General features: G+C 49.6%; 1 protein-coding gene across 2 annotated transcripts; it reads left to right on the top strand.

Annotated features, from left to right (window-relative positions):
- Positions 1 to 1,183: 1,183 nt before the first annotated feature.
- Polr1e (RNA polymerase I subunit E) lies at positions 1,184 to 16,075 on the top strand. Of its 2 annotated transcripts, none has more exons than XM_052715121.1 (12): positions 1,184 to 1,354; positions 1,815 to 1,918; positions 6,066 to 6,142; positions 7,124 to 7,209; positions 9,825 to 9,883; positions 10,611 to 10,755; positions 11,197 to 11,304; positions 11,889 to 11,985; positions 13,032 to 13,165; positions 14,308 to 14,389; positions 15,031 to 15,162; positions 15,662 to 16,075. In XM_052715121.1, exons 1-12 carry the CDS (start codon positions 1,231 to 1,233, stop codon positions 15,816 to 15,818), a joined length of 1,305 nt encoding a protein of 434 aa, XP_052571081.1. In that variant the 5' UTR covers positions 1,184 to 1,230; the 3' UTR covers positions 15,819 to 16,075. The 2 variants fall into 2 exon arrangements, with proteins under 2 accessions (XP_052571081.1, XP_052571082.1); XM_052715122.1 differs by having other exon boundaries at positions 1,242 to 1,538.
- The last annotated feature ends 450 nt before the right edge of the window (positions 16,076 to 16,525 follow it).

Raw genomic sequence — 16,525 nt, 5'->3', positions numbered from 1 at the left:
CAAATGCTCTTGACCGCTGCGTCATGTTTCCGACCACATAGAACAAGCCTTTAATACATAGGTATTTGGAGGACAGTCTACACTCAAACTATACCAAGTCCTTTGGACATAGGAAAGTCTAGTCTTCAGTGGTGAGTGGGTTATCAGATTGACAATTTTAATTTTCAGGGGAGAAGTTCTTTGTAATGTACTTGCAATTTTTTTCCTTCAAGATGGGGTTTCTCTGTGTTGCCCTGACTGTCGTGGAACTCGTTCTGTAGACCAGGCTGGTCTCGAACTCAGAGATCCGCCTGCCTCTGCCTCTGGAGTGCTGGGATTAAAGGTGTGCGCCACCGCCGCTGGGCTCGCAATGTTTTTGTATGTTGCCGTTTCTATAATGGAGTAATTAGGAAAGCGTGGCAAAGGCTCATGAAAGCATTAGGGTCACTGTAATTGTCTGGGTGTTGAAGTGGGCATGAGGTTCTCCAAAGACAGTATTTTGGAGAACAAAGATGAATCAGCCTTGACCTGTATTGGGCAAAGGGGCTCTGGCCTAGGTCTATGCTCCTCCTCTTCCTATGATAGCTCCCCACGAGGAAAAAAGAGTTGTTGAATCTGTCCATTACCCAAGACTCTTCCTCCTACTCCACGTCAGAAGCTGTCATCAAAATGACCTGAGTTCTCCGTGACTCCCTATGGCCTATCCTTCTGGAGTTGGTTGGGACAAAGAGCATTAACGCCTCTGCCAGAGGAGGTATCATGGTGGGAGATGGATAGAGCTTGCTCTCCAAGCGTGTGGATGGGAAGCTCTATGGAGCTGCCGCTGTCCCACGACCACATCCGCTTGGTGCTTTAGGACTTCATATTTGAGGATTCTAAGTTTCAACTTGGCCTTTTCAGGTCTTAGGAAGGTATTTTCGTGGGTGAGAGAAAAGACAGTCCTCTACCTACATGGAGCTAAGCTGGAGGTAGCTCCATGCAAAACCTAGGCTGAAGATGCTGTGTTTCTGCGTTTGGCCAGCTGGGATGCTGGCGGTGATAAAACTTAGGGCGCAGCCGGGAGCACTGTCCCAATCAGGTACCGCATCTCGCAGAGGCCCTCCTACCAGGGGGCGTGGCCATCGCGGGAGGAGCCAAGAGTGGTCCGCGACGAAGTCCACCATGCGAGGGGGCGTGGTCTCGCGACTGTGCTCTGGGCGGTGCCAGAGAGTCACTTCCGGTGTATGCGTCCGCGTGCGAGCCGGCGAGTTCATGGCTACCCCGGCGGCGTCTGCCATGCTGGACGGACAGACTGAAGACATGGAGACCGAGGTGCAACAGAGTGCAAGGTGGCTGTACTGTGGGGAGCCTGACGACAGGCAGAAAGCTGTGCTGGGTAAAGACTGCGGAACCGGACCGGCCTAGCCCTATCCCCTTCTGTCTGGGCACCGCGTAGCCCTCTTGCCCACTGCCTGGAGCTGGGACAGAGCCCCAGCCATCCTCCCATTCCTCTGTCATGACTTCACAGCTACGCGGGGACACTTCTCAGGGCAATGCCCAGGACCTGGCCATCTCACCAGGTCTCTCGTTCGCCCCTTTCCCCCTCCACGGAGCAGAGTTCCCGCTTTCTTCTGCCAGTTAATGACATTCCCGCAGTCATTTTCTCTTGTCATAACCTCTGCCCAGAGGCCACCCCTCCACCCCCCATCTCCCTCTTTAGTACTGGACCAGGACTTTCTTCGGTCCCCCTGAAAGTCCGACATGAGCTCCCTTGCTATCGCCACGGATTCCCAACCACGGGTTTCCCCCTACACCCTGCTGGTCCTGCTCATCTTATTCTTGGGTTACACTTACAGTCCAGTTCTCCAATGGGAAGCTGCAGAACCCAGGCAACATGCGCTTCACCTTGTACAACAGCACCGACTCGGTAAACCACAGGCTGAAGAATCAGCGGATCCTGGTAAGTGCTGCAGGTACAGGTTGTCTGGGCTCTCCAGGGCAGATCTGAGAGGTCTTGAGGGGAGAAAAGGAGGAGTAGCAAATGGAACTGTGGCTGCACTGATGTGCAAGACTTTGGGTGAGACGACGACTTTTCACATATTTGGGTTTTATTTGTCTTTCGACACGGTGTTTCCGTGTAACTCTGGCTATACTGGAACTCACTGTGTAGACATAGCAGGCAGGCCTCGTCTCAGAGATCCGCCTGGCTCTGCCTCCCAAGTGCTAGGACTAAAGGTGTGCACCACCACTCCTGGCTTCCTGTATTTCTTTTTCCGACATGAACTTACTGAATATTCACTGTGTCCGCACGTAGCAGGCTCAGGAAGCGCCTAAGTCAGCTTTGGCAGCGTTCTTCAAGAGCTCAGCTTCAGCACCGTGTTACGTGTTTGGGTGTTTCTCATTGTTGTCTATGCACCGTGCATACGTGTGTGTGTGTGTGTGTGTGTGTGTGTGTGTGTGTGTGTGTGTGTAGCTGGTGTGTGTGTGTGTGTGTGTGTGTGTGTGTGTGTGTGTAGCTGGTGGAGGCCAGAAGGCGGCATTGTATTGTGAGCCACTTCGTGGGTGCTGGGAGTCAAATGCAGTCCTCTCGGAGGACTCCAGAGCCTTTTCTCCAGCTCCCAGCTTCAACACCATTGATGTTTTTGAGCCAGCTAATACTTTGTTATGGGTGAGTGGGTGCATTACAGGATGCTTTCTTCTTTTCTTTTTCTTTCTTTTTTTTTCCATGGTTTTTCAGGGTTTCTCTGTGTAACCTTGGCTGCCCTGGAACTCACTCTGAAGACCAGGTTGGTCTTGAACTCAAGAGATCTGCCTGCCTCTGCCTCCTGAGTGCTGGGATTAAAGGCGTGTGCTGCCACTACCTGGCTCCACTGCTTAATACCTTTTCTGGTCTCTACCCAGTAGGTGCGAGGGTTGAGATGTTTGCTTTCCAGAGATGTAATTTGTCTAGGTAGTACAGATGTACAGCAGAAAAATTTCAGGGTTTAGGGCCTGGGGAGCTCAGGAGGAAAAGAAGTCTCCACATGTCTGAATGCCTTCCTGGGAAGGGTGCATCAGAGTTGAGCTCTGCAAGAGTCGGGGACAGTTGGACAGCTGGGGTTTGGTGGCCAAAGTGAAAAGAAGGAAAGCTTGTCTGATTGGGAAATCAGCCAGCCATTCCCAGTGTCTGGGGTATAGGAAGAACTGATGTCGGAAAGGTTGGCAAAGCTCTAGAGCTTGGGCCAAGGCAGTTACTCACAGAACCATTGTACCCATAAGTGCTGGAAGACCAAGACCTCACTGTCCGGTTCTGTGGTGCTTTATTTTTCTCTCTCATTTTAAAATTTTTTATCTGGGGGCTGGAGAGATGGCTCAGCAGTTAAGAGTACTGACTGCTCTTCCAGAGGACCCAAGTTCAATTCCCAGCATGGCAGCTCACAACTGTCTGTAATTCCAGGTCCAGGGAACCTGACACCCTCACACAGGCATACATGCAGGCAAAACACCAATGCTCATAAAATCAAAATAAATTAAAATAAAATTGCATCTGTATTATCACTGCCTTCTGCCTAGTGCCTTCCGCCATGTCCCGTTTCCCTCCTGCTGCCTTCCTCCCAAGTAATTCTCCCTTTCGTGACATACGTACTGGGCTGGAGAGGTGGCCCAATGGCTAAGAGCACTTCCTGCTTTCCTGGAAGACCTGGGTTCAATTTCCTGCACCCCCATCGGGGCAACATCTGTCTGTAACTCCGGTTCCACAGGATCCAACACCCTCTCCTGGCTTCCAGCAGCACTGCGTAACTAAGGCATGCATATCAAACACATGAATATCTCATTACATACATGTGTTATTACCCTCTCGTTCCCCCTTCTTTTGCTACTCTTTCTCATGGTTCTACTCTCATGTCCTGAACGGGTACATGTACACACACACACACACACACACACACACTTAAATCTAGATTCTGCATATGAGAGAAAACCGTATTTGTTTTTCTAATTCTGATTTATTTAACTTAATTTAATTATTCATTTTCCCACCAATATTGTGGTTTTATTTTTCTTTATGATTGAAAAAATTCCATTGCGTACATGTACCACATTTTCTCTGTTTTCCCATTGATGGGCATCTGGCCTGGTTTCATTTCCTGGCTGTTGTAAATAGTGCAGCAATAAACATGATCGTAGACATATCTGTGTACGACTGCAGAAGAGTCCTTTGGGTGGATGCCCGAGAGCGGTGCAGCCGCCTCCCAGGGTCGCTCCTTTTTCAGTTTCTGAGGACCCTCCACATCGACTTTTATTGTGGCGGCAACAGTGTACACTTCCGGCAGCAGTGAATAAGGGTTCCTTTCCCCACATCCTCACCAGCATCTGTTGTTTGTTTTCTTTGGATAGCCATTCTGGTTGGGGTGTGATGGAATCGCTAAGCAATTTTTTTGGGAGGGGTGTTCAAGACAGGGTTTCTCTGTGTAGCCGTAGCTGTTCTGGGACTCACTCTGTAGACCAGGCTGGCCTCGAACTCACAGAGATCCACCTGCTTCTGCCTCCCAAGTGTTGGGATTAAAGGTGTGCGCCGCCACTGTCGGGCTCTCTAAGCAATTTTTAAAAACATTTCTTATTTGTGTGAGTTTGGGGAGGGAGGAAGGAGTGCACATATGCTGTGATGCACATTTGGAGGTCAGAGGACAACTTGGGGAGTCCTTTGTAACACGCGGGCGGGCCCTGGGGATTGAACTCAGGTCATCAGACTTAGTAGCAACCAGTTTTACTCAATGAGCCATCTTGCCAGCCCTCAAGGCAGGTTTTTTGTTTCTGTATTTTTTAAGTTTATTTTGTGTGAGAAAGTGTGTGTGCGTGTGTGCGTGTGTGTGTGTGTGTGTATATACTTGTGTGTGTGCGTGGGTGTGTGTGTGCGTGTGTGTGTGTGTGCGTGTGTGTGTGTGCGTGAGTGTGTGTGCGTGTGTGTGTGTGTGTGTGCGTGGGTGTGTGCGTGTGTGTGTGGGTGTGTGTGTATATACTTGTGTGTGTGCGTGGGTGTGTGTGCGTGTGTGTGCGTGTGTGTGTGCGTGTGCGTGTGTGTGTGTATATACTTGTGTGTGTGTGCGTGAGTGTGTGTGTGCGTGGGTGTGTGTGCGTGTGTGTGCGTGCGTGTGTGAGTGTGTGTGTGCGTGTGTGTGTGTATGTGTGTGTGTGTGCGTGGGTGTGGGTGTGTGTGCGTGTGTGTGTGCGTGGGTGTGTGTGCGTGTGTGTGTGTATGTGTGTGTGTGCGTGGGTGTGTGCGTGTGTATGTGTGTGTGCGTGTGTGTGGGTGTGTGTGCGTGTGTGTGGGTGTGCGTGGGTGTGCGTGTGTGTGCGTGGGTGTGTGTGTGTGTGCATGTGTGTATGTGCGTGTGTGTATGTGGGTGTGTGTGTGTGTGTACACATGCATGTGGAAGTGAGAGGACAACTTAGGGCACTGGATCTGCTCTTTAACCCTGTGGGGTCTGGGGCTCTAACTCAGGCCATCCATCATCTAAACCACAAAAGCTTTCTCCAGAGAGCCAGCTCAGCAGGCCTCCCCGCAGTTTTCCTCTGTATCTCTCCGACGGTTAAGGGTCTCGAGCACGTCTCAAATATTTTGAGCAGTTTGCGTCACTTCCTTTGAGAACTGTCTGCCTGGCTCATCAGCCCACTTATTGACTAGATTATTTGAGGGTTGATTTTATATTTAATTTTTACAGTTCTTTGTATATTCTAAATAGTAATCCCTTGTTGGATGAATATTACTATCCTTGGCGGGGATTTAGCCCCATCTCTATTCTCTATACTTTGGGTAATATTCGCTTTGCTGAGAAGAAGCTTTTCAATTTCATGCAATCCAGGGTGTCACTTCCCCCAAGAACTTCTTCACCTGTCACGTCGAAGCTTCCTTATGGTATTTGGAGTCCCCTCTCTAAAGTTTTCTTGCCTTTCCCCCAGAGACACCCTAGATTCCTGTAGATGTGGTGGGGCTAGATCACCTCCTGGAGGCTATCTCGGGCTGATACATTCTGGTCTTGGATTCTAAGGTTTCTGCACATGTCAAAAAGAGCCCATGCTCAGCACCCCTCAACACTGATTGTAATGGAACACTCCCTGTTTTTCAGGCAGCTGAAACAGACAGGCTCTCCTATGTTGGGAACAATTTTGGGACTGGCGCCCTCAAATGCAACACTCTTTGCAGGTAATGGACAGCTGGGCAGTGGCAGAGGTGCCAAGAGGGTTTCAGCGGTGACAGTGACACCACATCTTCAGTCTTTATCTTGGGGGTACTGGGGGGACCTGCAGGTTTACTAAGGCCTTGTGTTTCTAGACTCAAAAGTTCCTTATACTTGGTGTAGACGCCCCTCGAAAGGAAAAGATGGCTTGCGTTTGGCAAGTTCCTAAAGACCTCATTTGTTATGACATTATTTGTGACTGACTGTCCCAAAAGACAGCTGTGTCTGCTGTTTTAGAATGTGTGATCAGTAGGTCAAAGCTTGCCTCAGGCTTGCCTTGGCACAAGAGGATTTGGTATCTTCAAGGCCTCTGGGTTGGAAGAAAGGAACCCAGCGATGTCACTGGTGAAGTGAAGGACTTCGGCAACTTTGCTCTTTGCACGCCTCTGGTGTCCTCTGTGTAACAGCACCACCCAGCTTGAAGAGTCTTTAATTCACAGGCTGACACAGTGCAGAGGGGCTCTCATGATGGCCAACACTGAAGGCCTTTCAGTCCCTGCTGGGCTCCAGCCTGAAGGCAGAGTAACATAGTGTGCTAAATCTTAACATTGCATCCCCCTCACAAAGATGCCCTGCTTCAGCTAGATCTTCTCCCCAGGAGGAACAAGGTCTTACCGGTATTTGTCTCCATAAAATTCATGTGTGCCTAAATTCCATTTAATTCTAGATTCTTATGACCTCAGAAGTGTTTCCATTAACAGCAGTGGCTCTGAATGTGACCAGTTATCAGAAGTCTGGTGGCTTTTTCAGTCCACAACCATTTGATGTTCCCTCCCCTTTCATCACCTCCTGTTCCCGCTCCATGCAGGGATTGTTGTTACATGTGAACAAGTAGATGCCTTTCTCTGGCTAAAAGAAGCTAGGAATTTGTAAATAGGAAAAAAGAGGATTGTATAAATAATAACCTTTTGAATAACCTACTATCGTATTATTCCTTTTTTACTCAGACACTTTGTGGGAATTCTTAATAAGACCTCTGGCCAGATGGAAGTATATGATGCTGAGTTGTTCAACATGCAGCCACTCTTTGCTGGTAGGTTCCAGAAATGAAGACTCACTGAAAAGCTGCATACTTTGGGTTTGTTGAATTAGTTTGTTTTTGTTTTCTAAAAGGCATTTGTAATTTTTTTCTAAACGGCTTCCCCCACATACACCCTTTTGAGACAAGGTCTCATGTAGTCCAGGCTAGCCTTGAATTTGCTGGGTAGCTGAGGATGGCGTTGAACTTCTGGTCCTCCTGCTGTCAGTTCCTGAGTGCTGGCCTTACAGGTGTGTATCACCATGCAGGCTTATCTGGTGAAGGGGTGTGAACTCAAAACTTGGTGTCTACCCGGCAAACACAGCTTATCCTCAGCCATAATAGGGTGCCTTCTTGCCAAGTGGTTTGTTTTTGTTTTTGTTTTTTAATTTGAAAAGTTATATATATATTTTAAAAATATTTATTTACTTATTTATTTATCTAATGTGCATTGGTGTTTTGCCTGCATTTCTGTCTATGTGAGGGTGTTGGATCCCTTGGAACTGGAGTTACAGACAGTTGTGAACTGCCATGTGGGTGCTGGGAATTGAACTCAGGTCCTCTGGAAGAGCAGCCAGTGCTCTTAACCACTGAGTCATCTCTCTAGCCCCCTAGATATATATTTTTTAAGTGTATCATTTATTGATTCCATACTATACTTCAAGTACTAAGCTAAGGACCGTGTATGACAAGTAAGACTCTCTTCAGCATTTACAGATGTTGTCTCAGAAACCAGCCTTTAAGGCAAGATGAGTAGTCATCTGTACAGACTGTCAAGGGAGGTGTCTCATAGTTACATTCTTTTTCATTACAGACTTTTCTTAATTCTTCATGTGAGTGAGTACAGGTGTTCACATGCCACAGCCTGTATGGAGGTCAAAGCAGACTTTGACATGCTGTCCTGACCTACTTGTTTGAGACCTTGTGTCTGTTGGCTCTGAGTAGGCCAGCAGGCTACTCCTTGAGCATCTGGGGTTCTCTTGTCTCTGCTTCCCATCTTACCGTGGGAGCACTTGGATCCCGGATGTGTGCTACCATGCCCAGCTTCCCATGGGTTCTGGGGATTCATACTCAGGTCCTCACATTTGGATAGCAAGCTCTCTACGCATTGAACCATCCCTAAGACTTTCTTAATTCCAGTGGGAATTTTAAAAACTTATTATATTAGTTTATTTTTAGTGTGTGTGTATGTACACCACAGTGCATGTGTGGAGGTCACAGGCCAATTCAGGCAAGTGGATTTTCTCCTTCCAACATGTGGATCCAGGAATGGGAACTCACGTCACCAGGCTTGGTGACAAAAACCTTTATCTGCTGGCCCTCTACCAGCCCACCAAGGTGAAATTGTTTAAATTCTTCTTTTTTTTCCCCCGTTTTTTTTTTTTTTTTTTCGAGACAGGGTTTCTTTATATAGCTTTTGGAGCCTCTTCTGGAACTCACTCTGTAGACCAGGCTGGCCTCGAACTCACAGACTCACCCGTCTCCGCCTCCCGAGTTCTGGGATTAAAGGTGTGTGTCGCCGCCACCAGCTGGCTCTTTTCTTTCTTTTTCTTTTTTTCTTTTTTTAAGATTTATTAATTTTCTGTGTATGGTTCTATTGTCTACATGTGTGTCTGTGCACCACATGCATACCTTGCTCATGGAGGCCAGAAGAGGGAGTTGGATCCCTTGGAACTGGAGTTACACATGGTTGGTAGCCATCCTGTGGATGCTGGGAACTGAACTCGGGTCCTCTTGCCAGAGCAGCAAGTGCTCTTAACTGCCGAGTCATCTCTTCAGACTCCGAGGTTAAGTCTTGACGGGGTACATTTGTGTTTTGTGTAAGTAGTTTGTAAGCACTGGCTTGTTCCGGCCAGCACACGCACAGCTTCAGCTGTGGGTCCCTGCTGTGTGCCCCTCCCTGTTGTGCATACCTTTCATGAGCACCACAGAATTCCTCCCTACGCGCTGTTATTCCTTTGTTACCAGCCTTGGAACCTGGCTGAGTCAGGTGACCTGCTGCTGAGCTAACTCAGGCAGGGCCATAGCAGCGCTTGTGTTCTTGCCACCAGCTTATATGGCTCGCTATGTGAGTACTCTGTGGGAAGCTGGAGAGTGTCGTGGGAAAATCCACACTCCATTTACAGCTGCCTTTAAGTCTTTGACCAGAAAAGCAAATCTTCTTATGGGAAGAGCCAAGGACTTGGTTTCCGTTCCCTCTGGCCTGGCCTGGGACAATGCCCGGGCAGGTGACTGTGTCTGCAGGCCTCTTTTGTCCTTGTTTCTGACTAAGAGGTTAAAGTGGGGGACGCCCATTCTCCGGTTCTCCTACTTGTGTACTGAGGCGTACAGTCAGTAGTCACAGTGTACATTCATGTTAGGGAAATCTCGGAATAAGGAAGTCTGGTTTTCTTAGATTAATGCCAAATAAATGCTAAGCGCTATTAATATTTTGAAGGTCTTGCAGAGCTGAGCACAGTGACTGATGGCCTGCACCTCCCCCTGCTCGTGGGGTTGAGACCAGGGTAGCATTTGAACTCACAAGTTTAAGACCATCTTGGGCAGCATCGTGAGAGCCCATTAAAAAAATAGTCAAATACTCACGTTGTGAGCCTCACAGTGCACCTTCTTCCTGTTCTGTGTTTCTGTAGAAGATGCTATTGAGTATGAGCCTCCTCAGGAGAATCAGACCAAGACTTTCAGGGAAAAGGTGAGTGACAGTTATGGAAGCTTTCCCGGGGCCTGGTTTCCCCTTCGGTGCAACAGCCGCCTTGAACGTGGGCCTCACTGGCTTCTCCAGCTCAGTCGGTCTGTGGTTCTCTGCCTGGTTGCTACCCACAGAGACCTTCCAGTTTCCTAGGGAGCAGGCCTGCTGCTGCCTTGGCCAGGTGAACACGCTAATGTCAGCATTTGCACCCTGTTCTCTGGGTTGCTAGAGCTGTAGCAGAAAGCTTTTGAGGTTTTGGTCCACACTGTAGAAAATGGTTGTACTGGAGACTCACATAAACAAAGGAAGTTCTTGGTGAGGTCATGTTGCCCGGGGTGGCGGCCTGAGCTTTCCGTGTTGCCTGGACCACTGCAGCGAGAAGACGACCCTGTGGTTCGGTGGGGAGTGAGTGGTTTATTCACTGTGTCTGTTACTGGGGCAGATGGCAGATTGGTAGGCTCTGTGCCGCCGACTTACCCACCCCGATTGCAGTCAAGTCGTCTTTTTGTACTGATGGAAAGCTAACTATAGATTTGGGAGTCAGTGCAGCAAACCCCAGTCCTGATGTGGAACAGTCTTGCGAGGTGGACAGGTATGAGAAAGGACTCGGCCTGATGGACAGATGAGGTAATCCTGACTTAGGGAGCCCAGAGCTTGCTCGTGCTTACATACCTGGAAACAGCCGTGCTGCCCAGCCTGTCCTTAGGAATTGAGTTTGTTTCTTACACAGTTGGATTCTTGCATTGAAGCCTTTGGAAGCACCAAGCAGAAGCGGTCCCTGAACTCCAGGAGAATGAACAAAGTTGGCAGCGAATCTTTGAATCTCACAGTAACTAAAGCCGCAGAGAACATCATTGATACAAAGGGTGTGAATGGTAAGCCGCTGGAACTTGGGGTAAAGAGTGTGCCTGAAAAGACTTGACATCTGCCACTCACCTCACAGATGCAGGTGGTGACACTGTCCTGTCTGCAGTCAAGGGGAGGAGGCAGGCATGGGAAGGGACATGTGCAAGCCCCGCCCTTGGTGCACGGCCGTAGCTTCTCTGATGTTGTGTAGTGATTGTTTATTAGCACGAGTCTCTTTAACTCCATTCTGAGTTACTTGAGGGCAAACCCACTGTATCCACCTTCTGCGTGGCTGGGACTCCTGGAGCATCAGCCTGACGGGCAGTTCAGATCTTGGCAGGTGTCAGATTTGAGTTTTGGACCATGTGGTCTCCACTGCATGGGGTTCATGGAGTGTTGCAGAGCCTGCATCCAGGCAGAGCCTGCAGCCAGACAGGGTGCCACTCACATGAATTTTCCTCCACTGAAAGCTCTGGTCAGCGATGCCATGCAGGATGACCTGCAGGATGACTCCCTCTACCTCCCTCCCTGCTATGCTGATGCAACCAAGCCCGAAGACGTGTACAGATTCGAAGACAGTATCCTTGCAGCTGGAAAGGTGCCGAATTTGCAGGCTATGATGTTTGTACACATTGGCAGAGCCAGGCTGTGTAAGGGTGGTCATGGTCCCGTGACATTAATAAGCGTGACATCCAAACCTTTTCCCACGTCCCAGTGCTGTTAGTGAGAGATTGGTCAGTTCAGCTTCCTCATCAGCAGAGGGACCCACTCCTGGGAATCAAACCCACCATTCAGTAACAGGACAGAGGGGCACAGCTTAGCCCTGTGGGAGTCATTCTCCACAAATCATCAGAATATAACCTTTGAGTTGGCTGGTATCAAAGACTAGAGCAGAACACTGAAAGAAGGGTTGGAGCATAGAACTCCTGGCTAATTGGAGAATGCTGACAGAGGCTCTGGTAATGAAGAGAAGGGGGCGAGGTCCAGGGAGGAAGTGACCCCTGGACTGGGGTCTAAGATTCGGGTCTGCGCTCCACCTTACGTCCTCTGTGAGTCCCTTCTCTGTGGCCTTAGCTTTCCTGCCTGGGAAATGAGGCCCCGTGAGATGACTTAGCTCAGTGGTTTTCCATTGTGGTCAGTCATGTTCTTGACCTGCAACCAGTTCTGTCCCCGGCTGAGTATGATGCTCTTAAGAGCCCATCCGAAGCGTTCAGAAAGGTCACATCAGAAGACATCCTGAAGATGGTTGAGGAGAACAGGTATTCATGGGCAGACGGGCAGCTGTGAGTCACGATGGGAAACAGGACCTGACAGAGAACACTGAGTGCTGAGACCACTCCGAAAGGAGAGTCAGTGGGGAGGGGTCTGCTCAGCCGGGGAATGAAGGAGCAAGCTTTGACGCTAGGCTTCCAGGAGCTGTGGGTGGATTCAGGGGGAGGACTGGCTTATGTGTGTAGAGCCTACAGCTGGAGAGATGGTGGCAGGGTCCTGTAATGGGGCCTGGGACCAAAGCCAGCTCCAGACCCACCATTGTGTTGACGCTGATTGTCACTGGCAATGCCCAGAGGCTGGCATTGGCGTGGGTGCTAGCCACAGTGAGAGGTTCTCTGTGACGGTGTGCTTGCCAACCTTTCTAAAATTAAATATACATGTTTTAAATATTGTGTATTTAGTTGAAATAACAGAGATTAACCCTCTTAAAACAACTTTTTGATTGTGGTTAGATTATTTCTTAGTTCTGAGTCTTCTAATTATTCCTTTCTTCTTTTTTTCTAAGATTATGTATGTGTGTATATGGCATGAGTGTGGGTGCCAGTGGAAGATGTCACTGGATCCCCTAGATCTGTAGTTACAGGCAGTTGTGAGTGGCCCAGTGGGGGTGCTGGGAACAAACCAGGCCCTCTGCAAGAGCAGCAAGTGCTCCGAACTGCCGAGCCACCTCTTCAGCCCTGCTCTTTTCTGTTTTTTTTTTTTTTTTTAGATTTTGTGTGTGTCTGAGTGTGAGTGTGTGTGTGTGTGTCTGAGTGTGTGAGTATGTGTCTGAGTGTGTGCGGTGGTGTTTGTGTGGGGCTTGTGTACATGTGAGGTCTGGGGTTGATCTTGGGAATTATTCCCTATTGTTGTTCGGCCTTGAGCAGTGAGGTGGAGTCTGTCACTCAAACCCTGCGCACCGGCCAGGCCTAGCCTCCCTAGCCCCCTTGCTCAGTGTATGGAGGGTGTGGGGACAGTGTGCTGGTGGGCTCCTGACAGCCTGTCTGTCTGTCTGTCTGTCCCTCACGTGCTGCTCTTCCCCTCCTTGTTTTAGCCACTGTTCCTTCGTCATCGAAATGCTGAAGTCGCTGCCGTCAGATGAGGGGCGTCGAGACCGGCAGGCCCGGAGCATCTGGTTTCTAGATGCCCTCGTCAGATTTCGAGCTCAGAAAGTGATAAAGGGGAAAAGTAAGCCCCCCCCCCCCCCCCAGACATTTCATCCTCGTTCTGTCCACGGGTTACTTGTCTGTAATTCTCTCATCACCCCAGGGATGTCTGTCCGGCCCTCCGAGCAATCTGCCCTTCCTCCTGAGCCTCGCGGGGCTCTCCTCTTTGTATTTCCTTCTTCCGTTCTGGAAATGGGGACAGGGTGATGGGGCTTCCAGAGAGCACATTCCCTGCTTCTCTTTTGTTAGGTAAAACACAGTATCCAGGTCAGATGAGATGAATAATTTAAGGGAGGCTGTTAGCACACACACCACTTAGAGAAGGAGCAGAAGTCAGGGCTTTGCTGGGAAGAAGCTTGAGGCAGGCGTTGTTTTAGGACAGTCTCACTACACAGCCCTGGTTGGCTGAAACTCACTGTACAGTTCAGACTGGCCTGGAACTCAGAGATCCACCTGCCTCTGCCTCTCCAGTGCTGGAATTAAAGGCGTGCCCCACTGTGCTTGGCATTTTCTTTCTTTTTTTGGAGGGGGGTGTTGTGGCAGTTTATTTCACACTGAGAGAGTTAGTTTGAATGTTTAAAATTCAGTTCCACCTGTTTTCTAGGACCATATGTGGTGGTCCTCTCTCCTACCCACCCCAAGTTGGAAAGCCAGCAGGAGCCACCTGGGGTTTTCAGCATAAGGTGTGTCTGTTCACTGTTACTGTGAAAGGCACCGAGGATGGAGGTGTGCCCACCTCCTTGACTCATGTTTCGTATCCCAGTCTCTCCAGTGGGAGGTCGTGTGGGGTGCGTGCCTAGTGTATCTATGCTCAGAGGACAACTTTAGGATCAGTTGTCCGTATAGCCACGTGAATCCTGGGGATGGAACCCGGTGGCATGTCTTTACCCACTGAACCTTCTCACTGGCTCCATCTGCAATCTACTTTATTTTCCAACATCTTAGTGTGTGTTCTTAGTCCTCCTCAGCCTGTTTATTCTGCCTTTTCACACACCCTTCACAAACACGTCTTGTGTGCGTCTGATCTTAAAGTGGCTGCTTTGGATCTTGGGCCCCTGTTCCTCTTATCATGGGGTTCTGGCCATTACAGCCCTCTACGCCCCCTTATGGATGTGTGGCCTGTGGACTTTCCAGGAAAATGATCCATGCAACCTTGTGTTCTAGGTGCCCTGGGGCCTGGAATCCCCCACATCATCAACGCCAAGCTGCTGAAGCACTTCACCTGCCTGACCTACAACAGCGGCAGGTCAGGGAGCTCTTCCGGGGAAGGAGAAGCGGATGGGGGGGCGGGGGGGGGGGGGGTCAGGTACAGTTCCGTCCAGACATCCAGTGCCAAAGAGCTCACTGCCATTTGGCAGGCTCCTGGGGACACATCTCCATCCTCCACTGTCCCCCTCGGAAGTGTTCATTGGTCTTTGGCTGTGGGGCACCCTGCAGGGAAGTGCTCACTGATGAGCACAGTGCTGCGGAAGAGGCATGGTGACTTAGAAGACAACTTCCAGCAGTCTCCTGGCCCTGCCTGCTGCTGTTTGATGGGGCTGTGCTTCCTGCTCCTGATTGTCCTGGGCGCCATTGAGTTTGGGGTGGTTCTTCCTGTAGGCCTGCTGAGCAGACAGTAACAGACTCATACAGAGGGCTTTCATGAGTGCAGTGCTACCACACCACCTGGGGAAATGTGGGCAGGGCTTTGTCTGTCTGTCAGGAGAAACAGGGGCTGACTCACTGTCCACTGGGAGACTTGGGCACCTTGGAAGACAGGTTGTGTGGCTTGACCCCCCGCTCCCCAAACTGGGGACATTGACTACAGAGTTAGGATAGGGCTCTGGTGTCCTTACATAGCACTTGGAATTTAACTTCATTTCTCCTCCGTTGCCTCTGACTCTGCAGTTTACGGAACTTAATTTCAAGTTCTATGAAGGCCAAGATCACTGCGTATGCAATCGTACTTGCCTTGCACATAAATAACTTCCAGATAGACCTGACAGTGTTGCAGGGGGACCTGAAACTCAGTGAGAAAAGGTGAGCAAAGTAGAGCAATGCTGGGCCCTGCAGCCGCCTGCTGGGTTCCACTCCTGCCCAGAGCACGAGGCTCTGCTGAAGGGTGGTTAAGGGACAGGAGTCTCATGGAAATATCTTGGGACCAGAAGACAATTTTCAATGAATGAATGATTGATTGGTGAGAAACTTTGAGTGCCTTCTCTTTGCAAGGCATGGTACTGAATTCATTCACAGTCCCTCGTTGATTTCCCAAAATCTAACAAGAATCTAAGGTCTGGAGAAGTAAAGACTTTCTCAAGATCTCACTCCCCAAAAGTGTGCTTTCTGTTCTGAGTAGCCCTGTGTGCTTTGAATTGCTGTGACTAGGGAGGGCTCCTCTGTGGAGCCAGGGGTGAAGAAGCGAGGGTGGAGGCAGAGAACAACCCAGCCTCAGGGTCCAGAGCACAGTGTGCTCTTGGCCCCTGTCAGACCTGAACTGCACACACAGGGCCCCTCTCCATGTGTTCTGTTTCTTCCCTAGGATGATTGAGATAGCAAAAGCCATGAGGCTGAAGATCTCCAAAAGAAAGGTGACCCTGGCAGATGGCAGGGAAGAGGATCACAAACTGGGCACTCTGTCTGTCCCCCTGCCTCCGGTCCAGACCTCAGACCGCTCAAAGCGGAAGAAGATGAGCTAGATGTTTCCAGACGGGCTGTTCTGGCCACTCCCATTTTTATTTTCTGAAAGGAAGCTGACTGGATGTTGTGGGACTTATCTATAACCCAAGTACTCAGGAGACTGAGGCAGGAGGAGAATTGCAGAGCCTGGGCCTGTCTGGGACTCTGCTGTGCTCCACGACCCCTGAGGCCTTACACATGGTTATCATGCCTGAAGCCAGCATCCCAGTTATACCTCTCATGCAGAAATTAAAGCGATGGCCCAGGTTTGACTCCATCCTACTCCTTTGGTGTTGCTGTGGTTACAAATGGCAGATGTCTCTCCTGCTGGGTCATGTGCAGAGTTTGGGGGACTCTGGGGACATTTGGGTCAAAGGATCACATCAGGCTCAACTTAGAGCCTAAAGAAAGGATGAAAATGGGGCTGGAGAGATGGCTCAGAGGTTAAGAACACTGGTTGGTCTTCCAGAGGTCCTGAGTTCAATTCCCAGCAACCACATGGTGGCTCACAGCCATCGGTAATGAGATCTGGCGCCCTCTTCTGACCTGCAGGCATACATGTAGGCAGAATACTGTATACATAATAAAATAAATCTTAAAAAAAAGAAAAAAAGAAAAAAGAAAACAAACCTTAAAAAAGGAAAAAAAGTAAGTTCGAGGCCAGCCTGGGCTACAGAGTGAGTTCCAGGATAGGCTCCAAAAGCTACACAGAGAAACCTTGTCTCGA

Source organism: Peromyscus californicus, unplaced genomic scaffold, assembly GCF_007827085.1.
Source record: "Peromyscus californicus insignis strain IS unplaced genomic scaffold, ASM782708v3 Scaffold_5__1_contigs__length_169319896, whole genome shotgun sequence".
NCBI lineage: Eukaryota > Metazoa > Chordata > Mammalia > Rodentia > Cricetidae > Peromyscus > Peromyscus californicus.
This window is presented reverse-complemented; position numbering and strand designations above follow the sequence as displayed.

Coding starts and splice junctions, on each gene's coding strand:
- Polr1e (XM_052715121.1), top strand. CDS start 1,231: ATGGCTACCCCGGCGGCGTCTGCCATGCTGGACGGACAGACTGAAGAC. Junction 1,919..6,065: donor TGAAGAATCAGCGGATCCTG/GTAAGTGCTGCA, acceptor CCTGTTTTTCAG/GCAGCTGAAACAGACAGGCT. Junction 9,884..10,610: donor CCAAGACTTTCAGGGAAAAG/GTGAGTGACAGT, acceptor TTTCTTACACAG/TTGGATTCTTGCATTGAAGC.